Source organism: Rhinatrema bivittatum, unplaced genomic scaffold (genome assembly GCF_901001135.1).
Source record: "Rhinatrema bivittatum unplaced genomic scaffold, aRhiBiv1.1, whole genome shotgun sequence".
NCBI classification, from domain to species: Eukaryota; Metazoa; Chordata; class Amphibia; order Gymnophiona; family Rhinatrematidae; genus Rhinatrema; species Rhinatrema bivittatum.
Window position 1 is genome coordinate 66,086 of NW_021820765.1, and position 25,936 is coordinate 92,021.

Below are 25,936 nucleotides of genomic sequence, written 5' to 3' on the forward strand. Positions count from 1 at the left end.
GTAAGGAGCAGGAAATAGTTTACTGTCTCATGAATAGGGCTTCTTGTTTTTGAAATTATAATTTCATAGTCTGCAGAGCCGAAGAGGAGCTGTGTGCAGTACTGACTTCTTGCAGCTACAGGCATTTGTAGCTGGAACAATAATGCTGCAGTGTACTGGTAAGTACTGGCAAATGCAAGAAGCTGGACTCTGATGTTTGCCCAAATGAAAATCACCAACAAAGAAAGTGCTAGTTATGCTTTTCTATTGCTGTCCTCTTGGGGTAATTCTGTACCAAATTCTTTACAATTCTGCACCTTTGAATGAGAATTATTTTTCTGTATTGCATTTTACATTAATTATTCTTCAAAAACAATGGTCATATTGCATTATTTTGAAAAGTATGCTGAATGTTTTTCAGAATTTTAAAATATGTTGTAAAGAAATATTAAATTGTTGACACAGATTTCTTTTCTATCTGCTCAAGAACTCCCCAGACTTATTTCCTTGTTCTATTTTTTTCCTACTAATTGTTTCTTGGTGTTCATCTCTGGTTTTATGAGAATAATGTAACACTTAGGGAGAAAGATTAGGAAGAGTAACCCCACAGCAGAAGACAGGATGGCAAAGATCTCCACTGCGACCAAGTACTTCCCTTGAGTACTAAGGTAGGCGGGAATGAAAGACAGCCAGACGCTCACAAAGACCAGCATGCTGAAGGTGATAAACTTGGCCTCATTGAAGCTGTCAGGCAATGTCCTAGCCAGGAAGGCCACAATGAAGCTAATGATGGCCAGGAAGCCCATATATCCCAGCATACAGTAGAAGAGTATGGTCAACCCATCATTGCACTCAGCGATTATCTTCCCGCTTTCAGATCTGGTGTTGTTCTCAGGAAAGGGAGGATGACTAGAAATCCAAAAAGTGCAGATAACAAGCTGGATGAGGGAGCATAAAATAGCAATAAGATTGGGTATCTTAGGCCCAACCCATTTTCTGAGGTGATTGTGGGGATTGACAGCCTTGAAAGCAATGACCACTGTGACTGTTTTTGCCAATATGCAAGAGACACTGACAGTGAAGATGAGGCCAAAAGCGGGCTGGCGGATCATACAAGTGAGCTTCGTGGGAAATCCAACAAATGTCAAGGAGCAGAGGAAGCAGAGTGCAAGGGTGCAGAGGAGGAGGTAGCTGAGGCCCCGGTTATTGGCTCTTACAATTGGCGTGTCCTGGAACCAAAGGAAGATGGAGAGGATAAGGATGGTGGCCAAGGTCAAGATAATGGAAAGAGCAGCCAAACCTGCACCCAAGGGTTCCTGGTAGGACAGGAACTCAATGACTTTTGGAAGGCACTTATCTCGACGCTCATTTGGCCAGTGGTCTTCTGGGCACTTCCAACACATGGTTATATCTGAAATGGAGAAGAAACACCCGTCATCAACCCAAATTATGGACACAATCTGTCCATCTGTGCCATAACTTTAGAACAGTAAATATTATTCCAGAAAGAACTGTAACTAAATAATGTGAAATCTTGGGAGCCAAAACCCCAATGCCATAAGAATGGATACATTTGCTTACTCACACAGTCTTCTTTCCCTCTTTAAATCTAAGTTATTATGATATGCTTTCTTAGAATAACAGAAGTATACAGTTATTTTAGTTTATTGGCGCTCCCCAATTTTGCATAACATCTGTTGGTTTGTGCTAACTTGTTTTCACATAATCACTGATTTCTACATGTAAACATGTCATGCACTGCCTGTCAGGATTCTGCACACAGGCATCTATAGGGTTAAATCATTTTGGATCTCAAACTTCAGGACACTAAATTATAAGGCACAGCTGGTGTCGAATCACAATTTGTCTAGTGTGAAGAATTATTCAAGGGAAGAGAGGGCTTTTTTTCCTCTTAGCTGAAAAATGCATGCACGCTGTAAGAAGAAAACTTGTTCTTTAGAGCTTTGGCTTTGTGGGAATCAAAAGATGAGGCAAGTAAGACCCTGAACTGTCTTGTCGATGGAGGTGGTGGAAGCAAACTCTTTAATGGATTTTGGGCATGCTTGGGGCAGATATGTTAGACAGTAGTGGAAAAAGAGGTTGAGAGATAAGGTAAAGGATGGGGGGAGGAACATTGAGGAAGCATTGAGTTGCTTATGGGATTTTATATGCACATGCACCCAAAGTGGACAAATCTCAACTAGGAAGACTGGATGGAACATTTTGATCTTTATCGGCTGTCATGGGTGTATGGAGGGCTGGTAGAAGGAAGATAACAGTGTAAGAAGAATCTTCATCTCTGCCACCACCCCCACCCCGAAATGCACATGCACACTTCTTAGTGACTAAACACAGGTTCAAGCTAGGGTGAGAGAACATAGTAGAAATTTCATCTCTGTGAGACTTTCCTCACGCCAAATGACATCAAATCTTCACCAAGGTGTACTGTGCAGTTTGTACGTCTCACTCTCCTTGCAAAACTGGCCCCCAAACCCTAAACCACCACCACCACCTCACCTCGACATATCAGGTGGCCCTCCTATAGAGATATAAATAGGTGCACACAGTGAGGTCCTCCCTAGAGGCTCTCTCTACCTCTCCCTCTCCCCCTCCCCCAAGAAATGGTCAAAAATGTATCATGAATTGCATTATGGCCATTTCACCCATATCGCACAGCCTAACGCCAGGAAAAAAGGTGTAGTTATTTCCAGCATGGTACAATATTGCCCCTCATTTAACTAAATCCCTCCCAAACTCCTCCCCGATCCCACCCCTCCAAAAAAATTGCATTCACGCCATGCATTATGAACAATAACGCATGCGTTAACACCATAACACATTTTGAAGATGTTAGATGGCTAATTTGGATAACCTGGAGTATTGGCATTGGAACAATGACATGGCGGTTTTGTTGAGGATACAAAGTGAAAAATAGAAGCATTGACATCGCTGTAATGTTCACCCCTGATGCAGAGTCTTACTCGAAACATAAGTTTGTGTTGGGTGATTTGTGATTTATAGTGGTGCCTTCCTGCTACCTTGGGTAAAGGGAAGTAATAACCTTGTTTTAATTGCAAAAATCTGAAAATTTAAAAAAAGGGACAATCAACCAGGACCTATAATCGAGCATGATCTGTTAAATATGCGCATACACAAATGTATTATGTCACGTGGGTGTTATGATGGTCCTTAGAAGCATTATTTAAGCTTTGTCGATTCCAAGAATTATTGTGATTACAAGAATAATTTACGAGTGAATGCTTTAATTTGGTATGAAAGAATTCTACATTGACTCACAGAGGTGGCTCACCTGTTTCATTGGCTATTTCTCCAGCAGAGCAAGGGACGCAATCAAAACAGCAGCTGGGCTGTCCCATTCTGGCAGATTTCCTGTATCCAAAAGGGCAGCTCTCGCTGCAGACTGAGCGAGGGGTCTGTGGTATATAAAAGGATCAGAATGAACATATATACATAAGCTTGGGAATTATCTGTTCATATATTCCATCTTGTCTGTCTATTCTCCCTTCCCTCAGCTTTACCACAGACCTTACATGATCCCTGGATTTTCCCCTCCTCTAAGGATCATCCACCACTCGGCCTAAGCATTTTTTTGAATTTTGTTAATGTTTTTCTTCTACCACCACCTCCAATCAGAGGTTCTTCCAGGTGTGCACTGGCCTTTTCATGAATAAATGCTTCCTTATGTTATCCCCGAGTCTACCCACTTGCAGCCTCATGTCATGGTCTCTTGTGTTAACATGCTCTTCTCCACTGAAACAGATTTGGCATTTCTGTATCATTTATGCATTGGAAGTCATTATCACACCTTCTTCAGTAATTAAAATGTAAATTATATGATCAGGCAAAAATCCACCCTCAGCGTTTGGGAGGGGGTGGGGGGGGGGAAGGAGGTTTGCACTAGTTTTTGCTCTTCCCATGGAGTCAGTGTTTTCCCCCACCCTCCCTGTTTCAGACATCGCAAGAAACTATGGGCCGGATTTTAAAAGTTTACGCGCGTCGCCAGGCCTTACACGAGCCCGGCCAATTTTCAAAGGGCCCAGCCACACGTGTAAGCAGGAGCAGATAAGAAATTTGGGGGTATTTAGGATAGGGATGGGGGAGGGCAGGATAGGTGAGGGAGGGAAGGGAGGTTAGGCTAGGGGGTTGGGAGGGAACTGGGGAAGGCCCTGATGCGTTGCCGCGCGTACTTGAATATCTATACCCCCCCTTGCGCGCGACAATGTGTGCATGCCGGGTAGCACGTGCACATGGATGCGCACGGGTACCTTTTGAAAATCTACCCCTAAAGCCTCAGGGAGAAGAACACACCTTTTTGGAGCTATGCAAAGTCAACCTTTTACCAATGTTTTTAAAATGCATCCAAAATGCCTTCACTCCTCACCTGATTGTATCTTTCATTCCATAAGATGGCAGTGATGTTCAGACTTATTTCTTCCCCTGGGATCTCCCTGGCATCATATCTACCCACTTTTATCACTTTGCTGATGTCATCCAGGTCTATTTGAATATTCTTGATGTCAAAGACACTTGGAACATCTCCATTCACATTGAAATAGACTTCCTGTTCAGATTCTGCTGTGAAATGCACATCTTGCAGATAGTGGAGGACCTGTTGAATGATGAATGAAAGACGTTATATGGCCACTGTTGGAAACAGGATACTGGACTTGATGGACCCTTGGTCTGACCTAGTATGGCAAGTCTTAATTTCTTATGATTCTTCATTTGCAGTGCCAGGTCTTGCCAGGGTTTATTCAACAGGGCTTCTTCCTGATGCCTGCAATTGCGGGCCCTAATTCTGGCCACTAGGTGTCACCATTATGTGATCATGGAACTCCCTCACCCCAGGGGCTGTGAATGTAACCAGTCCTGTCCCAAGAATGAAACCCAGTTCATCCACAGTTCATCCACAGAGCCACTGAGCCAGTCACGATTGACATCTAATTTAAGGAAATGGGCCAGGTTTGTTAAATTGTTTAATCCCATACAGTGAATAAACTGATAACATGCTGCCTAAGCATCCATCATAGAAGTGGCTGCATGCATGTTTCTGAATGCCCAAATTGTAAAGCACCATTGGGATCCTTTTTGCATGCTAGCACAATATTATTGACAAAGGTAGACTAGAAAAGTACTAATAAATAAATACATATATTAAAAAATCAAATCATTATTATCAATACCTGCCATGGTTCGATATTATAAACGTTGGTATGTATACCAAAAATATCTTCCTTGGCTCTGTCCACAGTCATGTTGTGCAGGGCATGTGCATAAGCATACACAGCTAGGTAGGCATGGTAGGTAATACTTAAATCGTTCAGCTGAAAGAGTGCTGGATCCAGTTTTTTGAGGTCCTCTTCTCCTGTGCATGGGATGATACCTTGCCTGGTCAGTGTGTGAGTCGAGTTCTGTCCGACCCATTGACACGCAAATGCCTTTTCCCAGAAGAGCTTGGTGAAGGTATCCTGTGGGTAAGCAGAAGGCCCCATGCCATAGAGGAAATCAGTGAAATGGGGGATTCCTCTGGTGGACCCGGTGAAGGCCATGCTACCATTGAGCAACCTCCATGATTCCTTGGTGAACAGGTGTGGGTTGATAGTCAACCCTGATGAAAAAATCCAAACCAAGGCAGTGATGTTGCGGAGATAAAGAAGCTCCAGGATAGGCTTGAGGTGCATTTCATAGCAGTTGCATACAATAACCCTTGCTGAGGACTGATGAATTACATCTGCCACCCTCGCCAGCCTCTTACTGGGGTAGCGATCATCAATCTTCTCTAGGAAGGCCACACAGCCACCATTCTCCACCAGTTCCTCCCGTATTTTCTGGCTACTCAGGCTTCTGACATCCGAACTGGAGGATAGGATTCCTACCCATGTCCAGTTGAAGTGCAGGAGAAGCTGGGCGATTGCTCGGGGCTGTAGGGTATCTGCAGGGTAGGTACGTAGGAAAGATGGGAATTGGATTTTATCACTCAGCATTGGATGCTGTGATGAGAAGCTGATCTGAAAAAAGAAAGTTTTCTATTATCTTCCTTATATATATTCACAGGCCTATTTAGGGCTTTAACACAAAAGGCCCTAAGCAATCCAACTCACACTAAACAATTTGTAGAATGCAAGGTGGTAAAAATTGAGATTGCAATATTAGGAAAAGTGATGAATGAACAGTTTATTCAGCTAAAGTTAGACAGATAAGTGATCAGAAATATTCAGTGGGATAAACATTCCTCTGAATACGCTCCCCTAAGATAATCTGGGTAATTTTACCTGGATAACTTTCAAACCCAAACAGCTATGTTTATGTATATCCAGCTAGTTTTAAAGTTATCCAGGTAATACAGCTGGTTAATTTTAACTTTAGCCAGCTCTATTCAAAATAAAGCTGGTTAAGTGCCAGAAAAAAAAAATCCTTGTAGGCCTGATCTTCCATGCCTCTAATGGACTAAAACTAATATGGGGTAGAGCAGCCTATCGGCCTGAGGAGCCTACGGCCCTGCCCCCGAATTCTGAAATGAGCTATAGCTTCTGGGCCCACCTCTGAAAGCCCACACTCCCACCCTCAATCTGAACTGGAAGTCTCCTGCATCCGCCAGCACTACCCAGAAGCACAGTATTATTGTAGCACTCCTGACGGGGTTCAGAGTGTAAACACTGGATGCTACCAGGAGCACTGCAATTGTACCGTGCTTCTTGCAATGAAAGGGCTTTGGATTGTAAGGGGGAGGTTGGGTTTAGGAGGAGGCTGAGAGGCCACAGATAATTTCAGAATTTGTTTTCAGGGGGAGGGGAGAATTGGAGGTTTCTTGGGCCAGTAGGTCTACAAATGTTCAAAAACTTTTGGGGGGTTTGGGAGGGGTTTGAGTGCTATTGCTCTCATTAGTTTTAGTCTAGCAGGGTGGAGGACCAGGCCTACAGGCTTGCAAGAATTTTTTTTTTTAATTTTTCTTTTCTTGAACTTAGCCGATTATATTCTGAATATGGCCAGTTAAAGGTTAAAGTTATCTAGGCAGATGTTCCTGGAAAACTTTAACCCTGCTACAAGGCATGCCTATACTTAGCCAATGAATATCAGAGTTAGCCAGGTAAGTTAACACAGTCCTGGAACTCCCCCAAAATGCCCCCTATTTAACTGGATACATTTTATCCAGTGGTCTGTCGTTGCTGAATTTTCTTTGAATAGCTGGCTATTTTTGAATATTTACCCCTTAATATCTTCACTTGGTTTGTTCAGCTAACTCAAAAATTATCCTGATAAACCCCTTTGAATGTGAACCTTTTAAGACGCATGGTGAGACACCACTTAGGGAGATTGTCAACACTATCTCTACACATAAAGCAGGTTTTTCCTACAGAAATGGGCTTTTTCTTAATAGGTGTGATAAGAGCAAAGAAAAGAAACATATATATAGCAGATGTTCTTTGATGAACCCCTTAAATGTTTATACAAATCAAAACACAGAAGCCAAACTCCCCTCAACAATAACGTACCAAAGAGAGAGGAAACAATGCAATTGTTATAAAGCAATGAAATTATTATTAACTATACGAACAATGTCATCAGACACCAGTGCATAAAGTTTTTAATCCACTGTCTCTCACCACGCAATGGGCCACAAACAGCATCAGCCGTTTTAGCATTTCACTGTAATCATTTGACGTTGTTTCGTGTAAATATGTTTTTGTTTTTATTACCTATACTCAACAACTTTATTATATCCCAAAAATATATTTTTTATGAATTTTAATAATTTTGCTATTTGTACATTTTTATTCCCATATCTTATCCTTTTACTAAAAATACTTAGCTCCCACTGTAGCATTCGAACGATGCCCAACATGGACCATGTTTTGGCTGTCACCAGACTTCATCAAGGGACAGCTCGCATGAACAAAACATCAAGACGCCTTGTATAATATCACATATCTTCGGTATAAGCTATTTAATAAATTCCATTCACATCCATATCATCCAGTCACATCAATGGCGCTGCAGCCCCTTAAATGTTTACCATACCAGTATAGACTCAGAGGAATCATACACGGCAATCAAAGCTACACAGTGCATGAAATCTCACGTGCGATCCATCACAAAATTAAAGTAAGAGGGCTTGGTCTCCTCCAGCAGGGGTAGCTGAAGGCAATCTGCCGCCTGAGGCGAGGGATGAGATGGCACCCCCTCGCTCTGCCCCATCTCGCTCCGCACCCCCGTCCCTCCTCCCTTCAACCGCTGTTAGCATGCTGGCCTGGTCTCTGGCAGTGTTGGTGTCCCTCCTCCATGCCACCAGGCTGGCCTCCAGCAGCGGCTGCATCCCTCCTTCCTTCAGCCACTGCCGGCCTGGCCTCCGGCAGCGATGGCACACTGCAGCGACCCTCCTCTTTTCTGCAGCCGCGGCAGGGGCAGGCAGGGTGAGGCGGATGCCACAGTGGCGTTCTGAAAGGGGCATTTTACTGGAAGTCTGCCAACTGAAATGGCCACCTCACCCTGCCTCATTATAGAGCCGCCCCTGTTCTCCAGGCACATCATGCAAATGGCCTCTGAAATATGATGCCAATTCCTGCCCCTTTCTCTGCAGCACCATGAAAAAGGGGCCTCTGAATCCCAAGCCCCCAAACTCCATAGCATCAAAATAAGGGATGGCCAAGCTTCAGCTCCCCTCTTCCAGTATGAGTCACTTCACCTGCCTATGCCTCACTTCCAATCCCATCTGTGCTTCTTGCTTTCTGTGTGACCTCCTTTAGTTGGGCAATGATAAACCCAATAACATTGTTCTCTATTTGGAAGTATCCATGCAAGCTTAGTGCTGGAAATGTGGAAATGCCTTCTTTATTATGCTTACTAAAAATGACCTTAAGTGTTTTCATTTCATCCTGAGTTTTGCCTCATTGGATCTATGGACTTGTAGCTCCAGCATCTTTTAGAAAAGAAGGAAGTTCATAAATACAATGAGAAAGAAAAACTAGGATTGTGAAATTGAAATGGAGTTAAGTGGTAAAGCCTTGGGGTCATTGACAGAGAGAGAGGAATCTCCTACCTGTGGGATCCTGTAAACCCCTAGTATCCTGGCCATGACCTCGGTCACTGCAGAGTGAATCTCCCCAAGGATTCCTGCCAGAGCCAGCCATGTCGCGCAATTATAATTTGGGACTGTTGGGTGCCCCCCAGACAGTAGCTGGACAGTGTCCTGAAGAGCGACTACCTCTGAAAGACAAGAGTCCAGGATCTGGAAGCCCAGTGTGTGGTTCGGCAGCAGCTGCTGGTTCTGGTTGACTTCTTTTATGGAAAACAAGATGGCCAATATGTCACGGTAATACCTTGTTTGGAACCTGTTAGGAATAAAGCAGGCTTTCTGCCATCATCGTGTTTTGTCATTTGGAAGATGCTGTCTCAGCAGAATCCTCCTGATAAACATAACATTTATTTATTATTTATTATTTATTTTTTTATTTTTATATACCGACATTCTTACATCAAATGCAAATCATACCGGTTTACATAAAACAGAAAAAGCAGGAAATATATTTCCATTGTCAAATACAATGAACATTTATAAAAATTGTTAACAAGCCATAAGGTAAGAACTTGGAAAAAAAGTTAATTAACAGAAAAAATAAATGAAAGAATTTTAAATGAAGCAGAAAGGGTTTCTATGGCACCCAACATGGGCCAAATATCTCTGGTCCTAATAGATATATGGTCTTATTACAGAGATTTCTTGTGCACACTGGTACATGCATCACATTTACATGTGTGGCTAGTAAAGTAACTAGTTTAATAGATTATTGATTGTTTGATTAATAGTTGACATACTATGACTGCATGCTTGTAAAGATTGTATTACTGGTTTATATTGACTTTTGTGTTTTAATAAGCATGCATTGATTAATGACTGATTATCCAATGATAATTGATATTAGCTGCATTCTTGCTGGGTTAAATAATGATTATGCAGAAATAGATTTTGAATATGGTTCTCAGTTTAAATCTATCTGGTTGTTTTAGCTATCTAGATTTAGGTGACGTTTAAGCTACTGCATAGCTAACTTGGATACTTGCTGAAACTTTGCTTACAATGACTTTATTACCCAATAATAAAATTGTGATTGGTGAAGTAACTTATGACTAAAAAATTAGTACATTTTTAATTCCAGTTTGTTTATTGAATGGTAATTGACTTTTCATTTTTAAAAAAGTTCTTTTCCCTGTAATTGGTGGATTAGCATATGCCACAAGCATTAAAAACAATCTGCCCATTGGTACACAAGGTTACAGGGTGAGTACTGGGAATCTCCATGCCTATAGAAGCTCTGGGCTCAGCAAAGGATCAGAGAGAAAGTGAAGCTGGTGGATGCCTTAACTCTCCTTCAACTCCTCGTCATGAATACCGACTGCAGTGAACAGCGATGAATGGAGTCCTATATGGATTATGAAAGCTTCAGAGTCAAAGATATTTGCCAATCCCCTTTCTGCCAAAAGTATTCTATAAATGCTTAAAAAAACCTCACATGTTGCACTATTAAATTCTCAGGAGTCAGCAGGTTTATTTACTCTGTGGTATGTGAAATATGCTACATCATTACGTTCACCAACAAGTCATAATAGATATATCCAACAGAAGAGTTATCCATTAGAAGTGGGGGGGTGGGGGGCACATTATTTCAGTAGCTCACATTGCCCAGTGTATGTGGCTATCCCTTTCACCCCACAGACCTTGTCACTCATTTTCAAAGGGGAACAACGCAGGCAAGTTCCCTTTGAGAATTGCTTCTAGGATAGGTGGATGTAAATTGCCCAAATCTGCTCTTCCTGTGAACTGCAGAATGAGGAGGAGAGGACACAGCACACATTCTTTTAAAAGTCCAGTTATACGTGGCTTGTCCACCCCCCTCCCCCAAGGAATGTCTCTTTTGAATCCAGTTAACTATAGATTTATTTTGAAGAACTCTGCAAAGTTTTAGGAATTCTGAGATAGTTTTCACCAAGGACAATCTATCCAAATGAATACAGATTTACCTGAGGAAATGCCATTGAGAACTGTTCTCAACGTGACAAATTGTAAGATCTACCATTAAACATCCAAAGGACCTTTTGTCGTCTTGAGAGCTTATGAAATGCATCAATAAAAAAAACATAGAAGTGTGGTGGCAGATGAGAATGATAAGCAATATGGAATATTGTGGTAGATAAGAATGTAAGACCCGTCCAATCTGCCCAGCTTCATTCCTGCTGCAGTACCATGACCCACACTTGATCTCCAGCCTTCCCTTCATTTCTTCACAACTAAGGATTATCTTTGTTTATCCCAGGTTTTCTTCAATGCTGGTGCTGGTTTTACCTCTACTACAGGGAAGCTATTCCATGTGCTTTCCTTCCCCCAAATGTCTGACTCTGCCCCTTTGGATCCCCTTATCATGACATCTTGGTTTTCAACCTTCCTTCCCATGAAAATTGCTTCTTCATTTCATTTTATTTTTATTCATTTATAAACCATAAAATTCAGATAAAGCAATGTATACAAACTAAAGCAATGAAACAAAACATCAATATATAAAATCAAAATCTTTCTGTATCTCCCATCTTTTGTTACCTGGCTCTACATGATAATAGCTCCACACAAATAGCTCCAAGCAAACCAACCTAAGGACGGCTACCCATATGCATTATTTATATCTTTGAGCTATTTGAAAGTCTATAACAGAGGATCCCAAACCTGCCCTGGAGGACCCCCAGTCAGTCAGATTTTCAGGATATCCATCATGAATATACATGAGATAAAATTTGCATGCTATGGTGGCAGCGCATACAAATTTATTTCATGCATATTCATTGTGGATGTCCTGAAAGCCTGACTGGCTGGAGGTCCTCCAGGACAGGTTTGGGAATCACTGGTCTATATCATAATTCCTTTCTCTATCTCCTCTTTTCTAGGCGCTACATATGTGGGTAACATCATTGAATAACTCTTATGCAGGTCCAAAAAAAGGATTTATAGCCCGCCAACAATCACATGTTCTAGAGTGGATAAAGATGATTGTGCATCACGTCCCGCAGCCTTCTGAGCAGTTGGACATTCATGGTTGACTTTTGCCCTTCTCCATCCCTGTGTCAGTTCCTACAATCTCTAAATTCCTCTGAGGAAGACACCACCATTGGCTGCCAGGACTGACTATTGCAATGTCTTATCTTCTACACAGTTAAAAGATACTACCGCTTAAAGAAATTACAGTTAAAACTTAATCAGTTTTATCCATTTCCTTCAGCTGCTAGCAGTGCCAGCTATCTTACACAAGCAAAATAATGGATAGACAACAGATTTGTAATATGTTAATTTGGGAGTTTTTACTGAAATCAAATCTTAATCATACTGAAGCAATTACCAGGGTTATGCTAGATGTTGGCCATATCTGCTGACAAAAACACAACCAAACTAAAAGTCATCTGAAGATATATTCATGCCAAAATGTGTCCAGCTTTGATCGCTGCTGCTTGGTTGTCTGCCCTTGGTACTGTTTTTTTTCTTCAACTAATATACCCAGATCTTTATTCTAGCCAGCAATCAAACTAAAAGCATCGTTTATTTTTAGTCAGTATGTCTTACTCTTTACAGCGTGCTGGCTGAGGGGTCTCCCTGAAATCAAGAATGGGGTATATGACACTGGTATATGATGCAGATATCACCCCCAGGATAAAGTCTCCATCCATGGAGAAGGGTGGCACCTCCCGGATCTCCAGCTTGCATCCTGGGGCTGTGGATTCCCCCACAGGAACAGTAAGCAACAGAAGAGTCAGCCAATTAAAAAGTCTCATTTTTTTCACACTTTTACTCAACGCCTCTGGATTCATCAGTACTGCATGAAAAGAAGAGAAATGCAAAAGACTAGAGGAAGAGGGAAAACATAAAACAAACTGGAGCACATGAAGAGAGAGATGAAACACACAGCATGAGATCAAGAAAGAGAAGACCAGGAAGATGACAAAAGCAAGATCTAAAATAAAGAACTACTAGAGACAAGAGATCAGGAAAAAACAGAGAAAGTTCAAGCACAGAGAATGAAAACTAAAGAGGAAAGACCAGAGAAAGGTCAAAGAAACTCAGTTTGAAAGCTGGAGAAGAGAGGTCATGAAATTGTTTTGTCATGAATGAATCACTTTATATGTGCTCTGCCTGGAGATTGTGTCATTGACCCTGCAATTCTACCAATGCAATAAAAATAACAAGGAGTACTCAGGTGCCTTCCTACACTCATTACATGATGAGTAGGTATGTGACCTATAATATCAGGGCAGTGATAATCACTACCTGGCTTGTCCTCTGGGACATATGGGAGGATACATACACATTTCTTTTTCTAAAGTCAAAGTCATAATTTTCTGCTTCCATGTCAGAAATAGGAAGATTAACTCTTTGGTTCTTTGTGAGGAATAAATCTGCAAATGCTAAACGGGAGGAGTTCATTAAAATTTGTTTAGAGATGTTTAGCTTGCAAAGATTTAATAGAAGCATGATAAGACATGGACAGAACTGGAGGGTCTTTTACCTCTCGGATTAGATGGACTCAGGGTATGGGCACAGGAACACATAGCCTGTCACCTTTAGGCCTGGATGACTGGGGGATAGGCACAGAGGTGTGGAACCTTTCACCTGCGAGACAGGATGTCTGGCTCCAGGGATTGGCACTGTGACATATGACCTCTAGGACACATAGGGGGATGACTAATGTAGACATTCCCAAAGTAGGCATTCTAGGAACATGGTCTTGTCCAATTATCACTGTTGACCCAGGTCCTCTGCCTGAGAGTGTGCAGCCCTGCCACTGGTCCACCAGGCAGATCTGCTAAAGATGGCCTTACATTACTTAACTTCAGCAGAAAATGTCAGAATGCCCCTCTGACCATGGATCAGTGCTGTTATCTTGTGGCCATATTTCTGAACCTTGCCCCAAAAAAACATTTTCCTTTGCTTCTCCAGGGACACTGAAGATAGTGATACGTTTTAATGGAGCAGCAAAATAATGGCTTTAATTCATGTGCTCTCTAGACATCACAGGCCTTTTCTTGAAATGTCATGCAGTGTATCACAAAGGAACGTGTGTAAGGTTACCAACTGGTCAATCTTTGGCCAGCCTGGCCAGTTTTCATGAAGGAGGCCAGCAGTTGGGAGGACTTGCAATGTAAGTTGCAGTATTTTTCCAACTCCTACCCTCCATAGCAGCAGCCTTCCTCCCTCTCCACAAACCCATTCTCCAGATCTCCTCTCACCCTCCCCTTTCCTTGTAGATCTTTTCTTATGAAGTAGGGTCAGTCCTGGGCCCAACTTTGGACGCCGTGGAGGAAGTGAAAAGCTGTGATGGCACAAAGGCTGGAAACTGATTCAACGAGTGCTCGGTAACCAGGCTTTGCGGTGCCACCTCACACTACGGGGCTGCCAGATGGGAGACAGAGCTTGGGAGAGGAGATTGGAAAGGATTGGATCACAGCCAGTGTGCCTTCTTGGCTTGTTATTACCGTTGCTGCTGTCATCTCCAAAATAGGACCTAGGAGTAGGAAAGTTCCATGGGGAGAGAGAGGTTGTGGCAGGAAGAAGGTCTGAAAGGGGTTCTGTGGGGGAGAGGAAAATATGAATGGGGAGGGGACTGGATGGCTGTCTCTCTTATTTTTTAACCCTAGAAGTAAGTGCGTGAGTGTGTAACAAAGTGAAGTACTGTAAAAACCTATTTTTCCAAATAGTTAAGGATCTCCTGAAAGTAAGGAAGCATCAAATCCTGCATGGGATGGGTGACTTGAGCATTTCTCAACGGCTTAGAAGACTAAGACCTGAGAGGTTAAAGGATAAGCTGGGAGTCTCTTCCATGTTAGGAATTCTGTGTGTGCTCTGATGTGCATGAAGGCCACTGAGCTTCTGCAGTTGCTTGTCCAATCAGAACAAGTCATTCTTTTTTGAAAGTGCAGAAAGGGAGGGTAATTGTGAAACATTGTGCACGTGTTCATATACACATATATATAGGGGTATACACATTTACTATAGCATTTTATATTATGCACATTTCACAAAGGCACATGTTATAAAATAACATAAAATACACACACTTGCTATATGGGATGGCTCATTTCTGTGTCAAGTATACCTTCAGATGATGCCAGCATTTGATGGCTATCGTGCTGATGAGCCTTATGAGCTATTAGGCTTTCTAATCATTAGGTAACTTGATATATTTTGAATCATACTTATCTGTGTTTCTAGTGTGATTAGCTGGCACTGTCGCACTTATCTTATCTGAATCCACTGACTTGAATTGATGAAGCCGTGGGATGTCGCGCTTATCTTATCTGAATCCACTGACATGAATCGGTGAAGCCGACATCACGATGTTTCGGAGCTAAAATGCTCCTTCTTCAAGGGCCAGTTAAGGGTATAGCACCCTGTTTTTAAATAAAAAATAAATTGTGCCAAGAGCCACTCGCATCGCTAGCACAGTCTGTAGCGACAGCCCGTCATACCGCCAAAACAGTTGCTAGCAGACAGCCTTAAATAAAGTCAGCAGTGACAGTTTTCAACATCGCCGTTTTTGTTGTCAGCAGAATGTTTCCGTTCTGACAGCAACTAAATTGTCAGTCCACCCACAGTCCACCATCATCAACGCTAGGACCTTGAAGAAGGAGCATTTTAGCTCCGAAACATCGTGATGTCGGCTTCACCGATTCATGTCAGTGGAGTTCAATAAGATAAGCGGGACTGCCCACAGCTTCATCAATTCAAGTCAGTGGATTCAGATAAGATAAGATAAGTGCGACAGCACCAGCTAATCACACTAGAAACACAGATAAGTGTGATTCAAAATATATCAAGTAACCTAATGATTACAAAGCCTAATAGCTCATAAGGCTCATCAGCACGATAGCCATCAAATGCTGGCATCGTCTGAAGGTATACTTGACATAGAAATGAGCCATCCCATATAGCAAGTGTGTGTATTTTATGTGATTTCAATACATGCTATAATCTGGGTCTATTTTAAGTCATGTTATAAAATACGCGTATGTTTGCTATATAATATGTGTGTGTATGTAGGCCTACAAGCAAATACACATGATGCAATGAAACCACGTATTTCAATGCATTGAATGCGCATATTTTACCCACTTATTTTAAACATATGCGCACATACAATTTAAGTGTGAAAGTAAACAAGAACTTATGGAAGTCTGGATTTGCACATGTAACTTGGCCAATTTTATAACAAGGGCACTTTGAGGACATTACTTGTTTTACCAAAGAGCCCACCAGTTCATCCAGTCCTCCTCCAGGCCTTCGAGACCCTCCTGGTTCTCCAGCCTGGCCCCCCTCCCCCCCCAGTTATCCAGACCTCCCACTCAGTCAGTACCACACAATAAGTGCGATTATTATCACTTATGAAAGACAATTATCAGGTGTAAAAATGTGCAAGTAGGTTGGAAGAGGTACATGCATGTGCATCTTTTAAAATAGCTACTTCTGTGTGCACGTTGGTCCTTCCCCTGACTACCTGCAGACCCAACCCTTTTTTACTCACGTGTATTTGCACACAAAAGCAAACATACGTGCAGACCTGTGGCTTTTATAAAACATGGACTACGTGCATAGCAGCTACTTACGCATGTATATGCAAATTTTCTCACTCATAAAGCTTTTCCAATTTGCCTTTAAATGCAGCACTGGAAGGTGGCCATAAAGTATGCAGATACTTTTTTTTAGGCAAGTTTTCCCTCTGAAAATTACCCTCTTATGTCTTATTTCTCTTGCTCAGCTGAGGGGGTGTGTGTTGGCGGGGGGGGGGGGGGGGGGGGGGACGACGTTGAGGATTTTAGAGGCTGTTTCACTTAACCAGTGATCATGGATTTTCAGCACTTTCTGGCTAAAGGCTTGAATTGCTATGCTTTCCCACCCAAAGTCACAGAAAGGAAGTCAACTGGTTGATTAGGGCTTTGACAAGCCGTAAATAGCATTACAGTGTTTTAAAAGCTGTAACACAGAGAGGTGTGATATTAGTAGAACATATCCTGTTTTAGGAAAGGAGCAGCTCCTTCTCTGGCTGATCTATAAGGCCTCAAATGTTTTAGGGTTCTACTTGAGTTTAAATAACTTGATACCACATCAAGACAAATATTAGATCCACTCTAAATTACCATCTGAATGCCATCCACAAACAGACCACGCAAATCATAGAGACGGGATGTGGGTGGAGATTCAAGTACAGATTGAACAGGAGTGGCAACAAAATGGAGTCCTGAGCGTTCCAATTCAACCTAAAGGAATGGTTTGTCCGATAAGATGCTATCCACTTCTCCAATATCCCTGCAAATCTCTAAGTATGTATTTAATTCAGTGAAAACACCATAATGGAAACCAATATTTTAGACACTCAAACACATATGGAAGAAACTCGTGGACTCTGTTCCATGAAATCCCTTTTAAAACCCTGAGGACCAATCAGGATCCTCGGAGTAAGGCCTGAAGAACTAGCCATAGCGTTGCAAATAAGGCCTTTCCGGCTTGCTCTGCCTCCATTCAGCAGATCCAGAGAGTGGATGGAGAACAGAACGTCAGCCTCACGCCCAGCAGTACAAAGGTTCTTGCCTTGACAACCATGGAGGAAATTCATGAAGATTTGATGCATATTCATTGCGAGTATCTTGAAAACCAGACTGGCTAGGAGTTACAAGTTATCCGCAAACATTTAAAATGACATTAACCCCTCCCCCCCCAAAAAAAAACATTTGTTGTTTTATATCGGATCATTTCCAATCCCAAAGTTTGCAAAAAACAACATATTTCAATTTTATACTTTTAGCAAATGCTAAGCAGCTTTAAAGGCAAATTGTAAAAGCCCTGCATGCGTCAAAACTGGGAGATACGTGAATATGTTGGGTTGGCATGTGCCGAGCGGATTTTAAAAGGCACCCGCTAACATGCGGTAACTCCTGCTGCGTGCACAAAACAAATCTTCCCAAAAAAAGGGGCAGGGCGTGGGCATGGTCTGGGCGGAGCATGGGTGATCCTGGATTTCACATTTAAACCAGGGGGCAAATACCTACATGCACAAGCACGTGCCAGGGTCCCCTTACTTCTGCTATGGATGGCGTCTAAGGCATAAAACAAAAAAGTTACACAGATCAGCGGGGTTTTAAGGGTCGGAGCTAACAGAGGGAAAGGAAGGCTATTAAAGTAAGGGGGTTTGGAAGTCCTATCCCTTGAGTGGGTAAACTGGGAAAGAACTGTGAAAACGGGCAAATTGCATCAACGCATATGTCTATTATAATCCCCCACTTACGCGGTAGAAGCGGAATTTACATGCATAAGCACGCGCACACTTAAAATTGCGCATGCATATGTTATAAAATATCAGCGTCCCTGACGCGAGCCAGCGTCGCATGCACATGTGCACCCGCGTGCCTGCTGCCAGCAGCAGCAGATTTAAGGCAGAGGAAAAACAGTGAAAGAGGGCTCCAAAACCAATAAATTAAAGAAAGCTGAAAAAAAAGAGAGACAAAAGCTGCAACCACCCCCACCCCAGCCGGCCTCTCCCCGCTCGGATTTGGCCCTTTAAAAGTAACGGAGCGTCCTGGGGCGTCACGCACCGGGCGTCACGCACCCGAAGGAGCGCGACCTAAGGAGCCTGCTCCTTAGTGCGCTCCTTTGTGAGCCTCTTTGGGTGTCTCTTCTATGGACCCTAACGTACGGGAGACCACTTAACTTGTGCTCTCCTCAAGAACCCCATTGCCACCTAACTCCCACCAAAAAAGGCTGGCCACGGTCCTCCGCTGAACTGTCCAGGACCAATGAGGATCACTTTACTCCTCATACAGACTATAACTATTATCTTCGCAACTCAGATCTTATCCACCTAGTCCCTTGGACCCGGTCGGATCCAACAACAACCGGCGCACCACCGCAGGGTAAGGGCCTACCCCTCCCCCCCGAGCCGGCACTCAAATGCCCGCAAGGCCCACCTGCTAGCTTGCATCTATTGTACTGTACCATCAGTGCTTAGCCCTGTATCTCGCACGGATTCTCATACTTGTAATGTATCCACCTGCATACTGAAAATTCTTCACCTGCATTCTGTATTATACTCTGTTTTATATTATATTATATTCTGTATGATATTCTGTATTATACTTGCACTCCACCTGCATTCTGTATTATACCTACACTCTGCACATGTATTGCATCCACCTGCATATATTGTATTTTATCCGCCTGCATCCACCTGTTTTCTGCACATGTATTGTATCCACATGATAACTTAAATGACATTACAGCACCTCGCATGTATAACCTAAGTAAAGCCTTTCTAAACAGTCACGCTATTTACCTCAAAGGACAGATACACCGCCAGCAACCGGTCAGACAACTCCATTCACAACTACGGAGGACAGAGCACTCCTAAACAGTCACGCTATTTACCTCAAAGGACAGATACACCGCCAGCAACCGGTCAGACAACTCCATTCACAACTACGGAGGACAGAGCACTCCTAAACAGTCATGCTATTTACCTCAAAGGACAGATACACCGCCAGCAACCGGTCAGACAACTCCATTCACAACTACGGAGGACAGAGCACTCCTCCAGCCGAACCAACAAACTTACAAACACTCTCAACAATCTTCCCAACCTCTCTTCAATCAGACAGACACCTTCTTTCAACCATTCTTCGCAGACTAAACCTCCTCCAGAATTACACGCATCATGCACATTTACAACATCCCAATCATCCACAACCAAAGGAGAATACCTTCAACTTATTCCACTAACGTCATACAAAAAAGAATTATCCCTATCATGACATCTCCATTGAACCAACTTCTAGGCCTCACGCTTCTATCAGTCACCCTCTTCAATGCGCAATCCTTAACTAAGAAGACACATATCCTCAATGATTACCTTTTGGATTCCAACCCAGACATCTGTGCCATCACAGAAACCTGGTTAAAAAACTCGGACATAGCCTTAACCAACCAACTACCCATCCAGACGTATGACATATTCACCTTCCATAGACACAAAAAAAGAGGACGTGGACTCCTCCTAGCCTCCAAGAAAGAACTCAGACTGACCGCACTCTCAATCAAGACAAAGTCCAAATTGGAAATGGGTCTAGTCAAGTCAAAACATCTACAAATACTCTTAGTCTACGCTCCCCCGGGAGTTCTAGAAACGGACCCGTCACCCCTCATAGAATCCATCGTGAAACATATTAACTCAGACCTTCCAACAATGATCATGGGGGATTTCAACCTCCATACAAACGCAACACCTCTTTCTGCAAACTGCGAAGCCCTCCTCACCACCCTCAGCGCTATGGGATTTACTCAGACCATCAACAGCCCCACACATAAAGCTGGTCACACTTTGGATCAAATATTCATCAACTCCAATTTCACATGCACTATAGAACCTTCTTGTACCCCGATCCCTTGGTCAGATCATTTCCTGATAGAATCTTCCTTCTCCACACACAAACAGACACACACCGCCCCACTCCTTTCCACCATTCAATTTAGGAAAGCATGTCCATCGGATACTCTCAGCGATCAGCTCTCCAAAGAACTTTCTAACTTAGACCTAGCTAACCCTGACTCAGCCCTATCCTCCTGGCAAAAGATTACAGAAGCGGTCGCAAACAAATGGTGCCCTTTAGTCTCCAAATCAATCAACCCAACAAAAAAGGGAAATCAACCCTGGTTCAGCGCTGAACTTAAACAAATGAAACAGACCTTACGCCATAAGGAAAACAGATGGCGAAAAACCCCTAACACTTCTACCCTTTCTACATACAAGGGATTCTTACATCACTACAGGACCGCCATTCTACAGAAAAAAAAGGAATACTATGCAAACAAAATACACCATTTCCAATATGATGCCCAGGCCCTATTCGCCTACGTGACACAAATCACCAAATCTACCCCCCCACCTATTCCAGACGAACAAGCTCTTTCCAAGGCTAATGAGCTCGCTACATTCTTCCAACAGAAGATCTTAAATACACTCGCCCTCCTGCCTTCAAATACTACACCTCCCAAGCCAGGTGAGAATCTCCAGTCTCTTACTAGACCTAAATTTGACAGTTTCAAGTCAATCTCCACTAAAGAGATTGAATCCCTTTTAAAAAGGCAGAAACCATCAAGTCATCCGGCTGATAACATCCCATCGAGACACCTGCTTCTCATCCCAAATGTGATCTCAGGACCTCTGACCGGCATCATAAACAGCCTTCTAACGCAAGGAAGCTACCCAGACAGTCTAAAAACCACCTCACTCAAGCCCCTCCTCAAGAAACACAACTTAGATCCTAATGTACCAGCTAATTTCAGACCCATCTCTAACCTCCCATTTGTTGCCAAACTAACGGAGAAACTGGTAAACACCCAGCTTTCTGAATATCTTGAAGACCACAAGATCCTATTCCCATCGCAATATGGGTTCCGTAAATCACGTAACACGTAACACGTAACATGGGGTTGGACAAAGGACACTCCTTTCTGTTGGTCCTGTTAGACATCTCGGCGGCATTTGACACCGTCAACCATACCATCCTGCTGGATCGCCTAACAGACATCGGCATCTCCGGATCTGCCCACAACTGGTTCAAGTCCTTCCTCAGCAATAGGACTTTCAAAGTCAAAATCAACAATAAAGAGTCACCCCTAACTAAATCAACTCTTGGCGTACCTCAGGGTTCCTCCTTATCTCCTACCCTCTTTAATATTTACCTCCTCCCCCTCTGCCAATTGTTAACAGACCTCAACCTAATTCACTATTTGTACGCAGACGACGTGCAGATTCTAATACCAATAACAGAATCAATCTCAAAAGCGCTCACCCATTGGAACAACTGCCTTCTATCCATCACTAATCTACTCAACAGTTTAAACCTGGTTCTTAATGCCTCCAAGACAGAGCTGCTCCACATATCCTCAAACGAAATCAATATCTCCCCACCATCTCCACACATCTCTCACATTACTTGCAAGCAGGTTAGAGACCTTGGGGTAATACTAGACAATCGTCTAAACCTTAAGAAAATGGTCAACACAACCTCCAAATACTGTTTCTTCAGATTACAGATTCTAAAACGACTTAAACCACTCTTATTCTTCCACGACTTCAGGACAATCCTCCAAGCGCTACTGTTCGCCAAAATAGACTACTGCAGTGCCCTTTTCCTAGGCCTTCCCAAATCCACTACCAAACCACTGCAGATGTTACAAAATGCGGCTGCGAGATTGCTGACCAGTACCAGCCGCAGCGAACACATCTCTCCCATCCTCAGGAACCTACACTGGTTACCAGTTAATTTCAGAATTCTATACAAATCAATCACCGTAATTCATAAAACTATCCATCATCATCTTCAACTCGACCTGGAAATCCCATTCAAACTCCACTCCTCTAACAGACCAACTAGAGATACTCTCAAAGGCACCCTGAAATTTCCCCCTACTAAAGCTTCACGCCTCTCGATGACCAAAGACAGAGCTTTTTCGATAGCTGGCCCATCTATCTGGAATAGCATCCCTTCAAGTCTCAGAGTGGAGCCTTGCCTGTTAACTTTTAGAAAAAGACTTAAAACCTGGCTCTTTCACCAAGCCTTCACCGACCCACCAGACAATCACTAGTTGTCCTTCACGCTTACCCGTTATGATGATTATACTCACGAATGGACTCTGACTCTCCCAGGTTAAAGCACCATTAAGCTTTAACCCGTACGCCCTATGGCATCACTTCATATTTATTTCCCGCCTTATCTTCTTTCCAGCTTGTTGCAAGCTTCCAAGTTCTCTTCCCTGTTGATTGTAACTTTGACTCATTCCTACTTACTGTTTATCTTTCGTTTACTTGAATAGTTACCCCAGTTTTTTATTCTTGTTAATTGTAAACCGATCCGATATGGTTATTTACTATGAAGGTCGGTATATAAAACTGTTAAATAAATAAATAAATAAATAAATAAAATGATTTAGCATTTTCTTATATGCAGAAATTAAAAACATGAAAAATAATCCAAACTAAATTGCGAAAAAATAATGAAATCAAAAGAAAGTATCTCATGTCCACACCTAGGGACTAATTGAGGACTGAGTTGAGAACCATTGGCAGGAAGTAACCAGTATTACAGATGAAAGACCCTGTATCATTCTGCCCATGTCCTGGTCTTTCTAATCCTAGAGGTGAATGACTCTCTATTCTTGTGCAAAATGCCCTTAATTATCCAGTCCTATTTCATGTTTTATTTAACTACTAGCTGTACCCGGCCACTCGTTGCCGTGGCTCAGTCTTGTTTACTTTCACAATGCGCATTAGCTCTGCTCCTGCCGTCCCAACTTCCTCCCCCCCTTCCCCGGTGGTGGATGGACTGGCTCGACGACTCTTTTACCCTTTCCTCCTCCTGTGTGTAACTGTCCAGCAGTCCCTACTCCTTCCCCCCTTCCCCAGCGGCGGAGGAACGGGCTGAGCCGTTTCTCGGAGCACATTGCCGTGGCTCAGTCTGGTTTAATTTCATAATGCGCATTAGCTCTGCTCCGGCCGTCCCAACGCCCTCCCCCCTATCCCCGGTGGTGGATGGACTGGTTCGGTGACTCTTCTACCCTTTCCTCCTCTTGTGTGTAACTGTCCAGCAGTCCCTACTCCCTCCCCCATTCCCCAGTGGCGGAGGAACGGGCTGAGCCGTTTCTCGGAGCGGCGACTCGTCTGCCCTTTCCTCCTCCCCTCTGTGACACCCAGCACGTAGCGCAGAGCTCTATGGTCCGCACATGCGCGGTAGAGCTGCTCTCTACTGCGCATTTATGGTCCGTCGGTCAGAGCCCATTTATATTGTAGATAGCGTATGTTGCTTTTACGTCCAACAGATGGCACTGTTTTTCCAAAAAAGCATGTTTTTACCTGTCACAGGTGTGACATCTATATCATATAGGTATATAAAAAGACGCGCGTATTCGAGTGCAACGTTGTGTCAAAATTTCAAAGCAATTGGTGAAGAACTTTCGGAGATATAAGATTTTGAACAAACGAACATTTACATTTTTATTTATATAGATTGTTATATTTATATTTTATTTTATGTATGTAATGCTGTGATCCATGCTGAGCATAAATGGATTCATGGAATATAAGATGTATAAATGAATAAATAGAAATGAAACGCTATGTATCACTTCTGCCAATCCAATAGTCACTTGCTAGGCATGTAACTAACTTTATTTGTGTGTGGATTGTTTTCCAATTAAATGTTCCTTGGAGTTCATCTTTGGATGAAGGAGAATAATGTAACACTTGGGGAGAAATATCAGGAAAAGTAACCCTGCACCAGAGGATAAAATGGCAAAGATCTCTACTGCAACCAAGTACTTCCCCTGTGTGCTGAGGTAGGCAGGAATGAAAGACAGCCAGACACTCACAAAGACCAGCATGCTGAAGGTGATAAACTTGGCCTCATTGAAGCAGTCAGGTAAAGTCCTAGCCAGGAAGGCCACAATGAAGCTAATGATGGCCAGGAAGCCCATATATCCCAGCATACAGTAGAAGAGTATGGTCAACCCATCATTGCACTCAATGATTATTTTCCCGCTTTCAGATCTGGTGTTGTATTCAGGAAAGGGAGTATGGCTAGAAATCCAATAAGTGCATATAACAAGCTGGATGAGGGAACAAAAAAGAACAATGAAATTGGGGACTGTGGACCCAACCCATTTTTGGAGGTGATTGTGGGGATTCACAGCCTTGAAGGCAATGACCACGGTGATTGTTTTTGCCAATATGCAAGACACACTAACAGTAAAGATGAGGCCAAAGGCAGGCTGGCGGGCCATGCATGTGAGATTCATGGGAAAACCAATAAATATTAAGGAGCAGAGAAAACAGAGTGTGAGGGTACAGAGAAGGAGATAACTGAGGCCCCAGTTGTTGGCTCTCACAATTGGTGTGTCCTGGAACAGGTAGAAGATGGAGAGCATGAGGATGGTGGCAAAAGACAAGATGACAGCAACAGCTGCCAAAGCTGCTCCCAGGGGTTCTGGAAGGACAGAAACTCTATTGCTTTTAGAAGGCACTTATCTCAACTCTCATTGGGCCAGTAGTCTTCTGGGCACTTCCAACACTCACTTGTATCTGAAATGAAGAGGAAACACAAGTAACATCACCAGGCAATGGCCACCATCTGTCTATCTATGGAATAATGTTACAAAACTCTGAATATTCTTTGTGAATAGTAATTGTTATCCCTGGAAGCCCTATAAATAAATGAAATGTAATCATGAGTTGGAAACATTAATAAGTAACTTCAGGATTCTTTAAGTATTTGAAGCAAAATTAACAGCATGGAGCAGGAGAGAGACCTTGGGGTGATAGTAGATGAAGCAGTTTGACACGGCGCTAGCCAAAGCCAGAATAATGCTGGGCTGCATAGAGAGAGGAATATCGAGTAAGAAAAGGGAAGTGATAATCCCCTGGTAAGGCCTCACCTGGAGTACTGTGTTCAGTTCTGGAGACTGTATCTCAAAAGATTTATATTCTGGGGGGGGGGGGGGGGGGGGTTTGGCACTTTTTTCAGTGCTGTAAAGTGGATTACATTCAACTATTGTAGATATGTCCTTATCCCCAAAGAACTTACAATTTAAGTTTGTACCTGAGGCAATTGCCCAAGGTCACAAGGAGCAACAGCAGGACTCAAACCCTAGTTGCCTGGTTTATAGCCCACTGCGCTAACCACTAGGCTATTCCTAGAACTACAGGAGGGTGGTGTTCCCGAGAAGGGTGACCAAAATGGTGGGTGGTCTCCATCGAATGCCTTATGAGGCAAGGTTGAAGAACCTGAATATGTATACCCTGGAGAAGAGGAGGAGCAGGGGAGATATGATACAGACCTTCAGATACTTGAAAGGTTTTAATGA

The 25,936-nt window shown here is 43.0% G+C and overlaps 2 protein-coding genes across 2 annotated transcripts in view; one reads left to right on the forward strand and one right to left on the reverse strand.

Annotated features, from left to right (window-relative positions):
- Nucleotides 1-491: 491 nt before the first annotated feature.
- LOC115082111 (vomeronasal type-2 receptor 26-like) lies at nt 492-24,550 on the reverse strand. Its single transcript, XM_029586374.1, has 7 exons — nt 24,355-24,550; nt 12,602-12,851; nt 9,038-9,329; nt 5,184-6,008; nt 4,382-4,609; nt 3,290-3,413; nt 492-1,390 (listed from the first exon to the last, which is right to left on the reverse strand). Exons 1-7 carry the CDS (start codon nt 24,548-24,550, stop codon nt 492-494), a joined length of 2,814 nt encoding a protein of 937 aa, XP_029442234.1.
- A 99-nt stretch (nt 24,551-24,649) lies between these two features.
- The window catches only part of LOC115082112 (vomeronasal type-2 receptor 26-like), a 55,239-nt gene continuing 53,952 nt past the window's right edge, over nt 24,650-25,936 (forward strand). Inside the window, exon 1 of the mRNA XM_029586375.1 lies at nt 24,650-24,785. Within this exon, the coding sequence (XP_029442235.1) occupies nt 24,650-24,785 (136 nt within the window). The remainder of the gene's footprint in view (nt 24,786-25,936) is intronic.

Excerpts from the sequence above, each read along its gene's own strand:
- LOC115082111 (XM_029586374.1), bottom strand. The coding sequence starts at position 24,550 with ATGGGCTTCCTGGCCATCATTAGCTTCATTGTGGCCTTCCTGGCTAGG. Across the intron at positions 9,330-12,601 it reads CAGCCAGCACGCTGTAAAGA|GTTCCAAACAAGGTATTACC; the intron begins GTAAGACATACT and ends TATTCCTAACAG. Across the intron at positions 4,610-5,183 it reads ATAATATCGAACCATGGCAG|GTCCTCCACTATCTGCAAGA; the intron begins GTATTGATAATA and ends ATCATTCAACAG.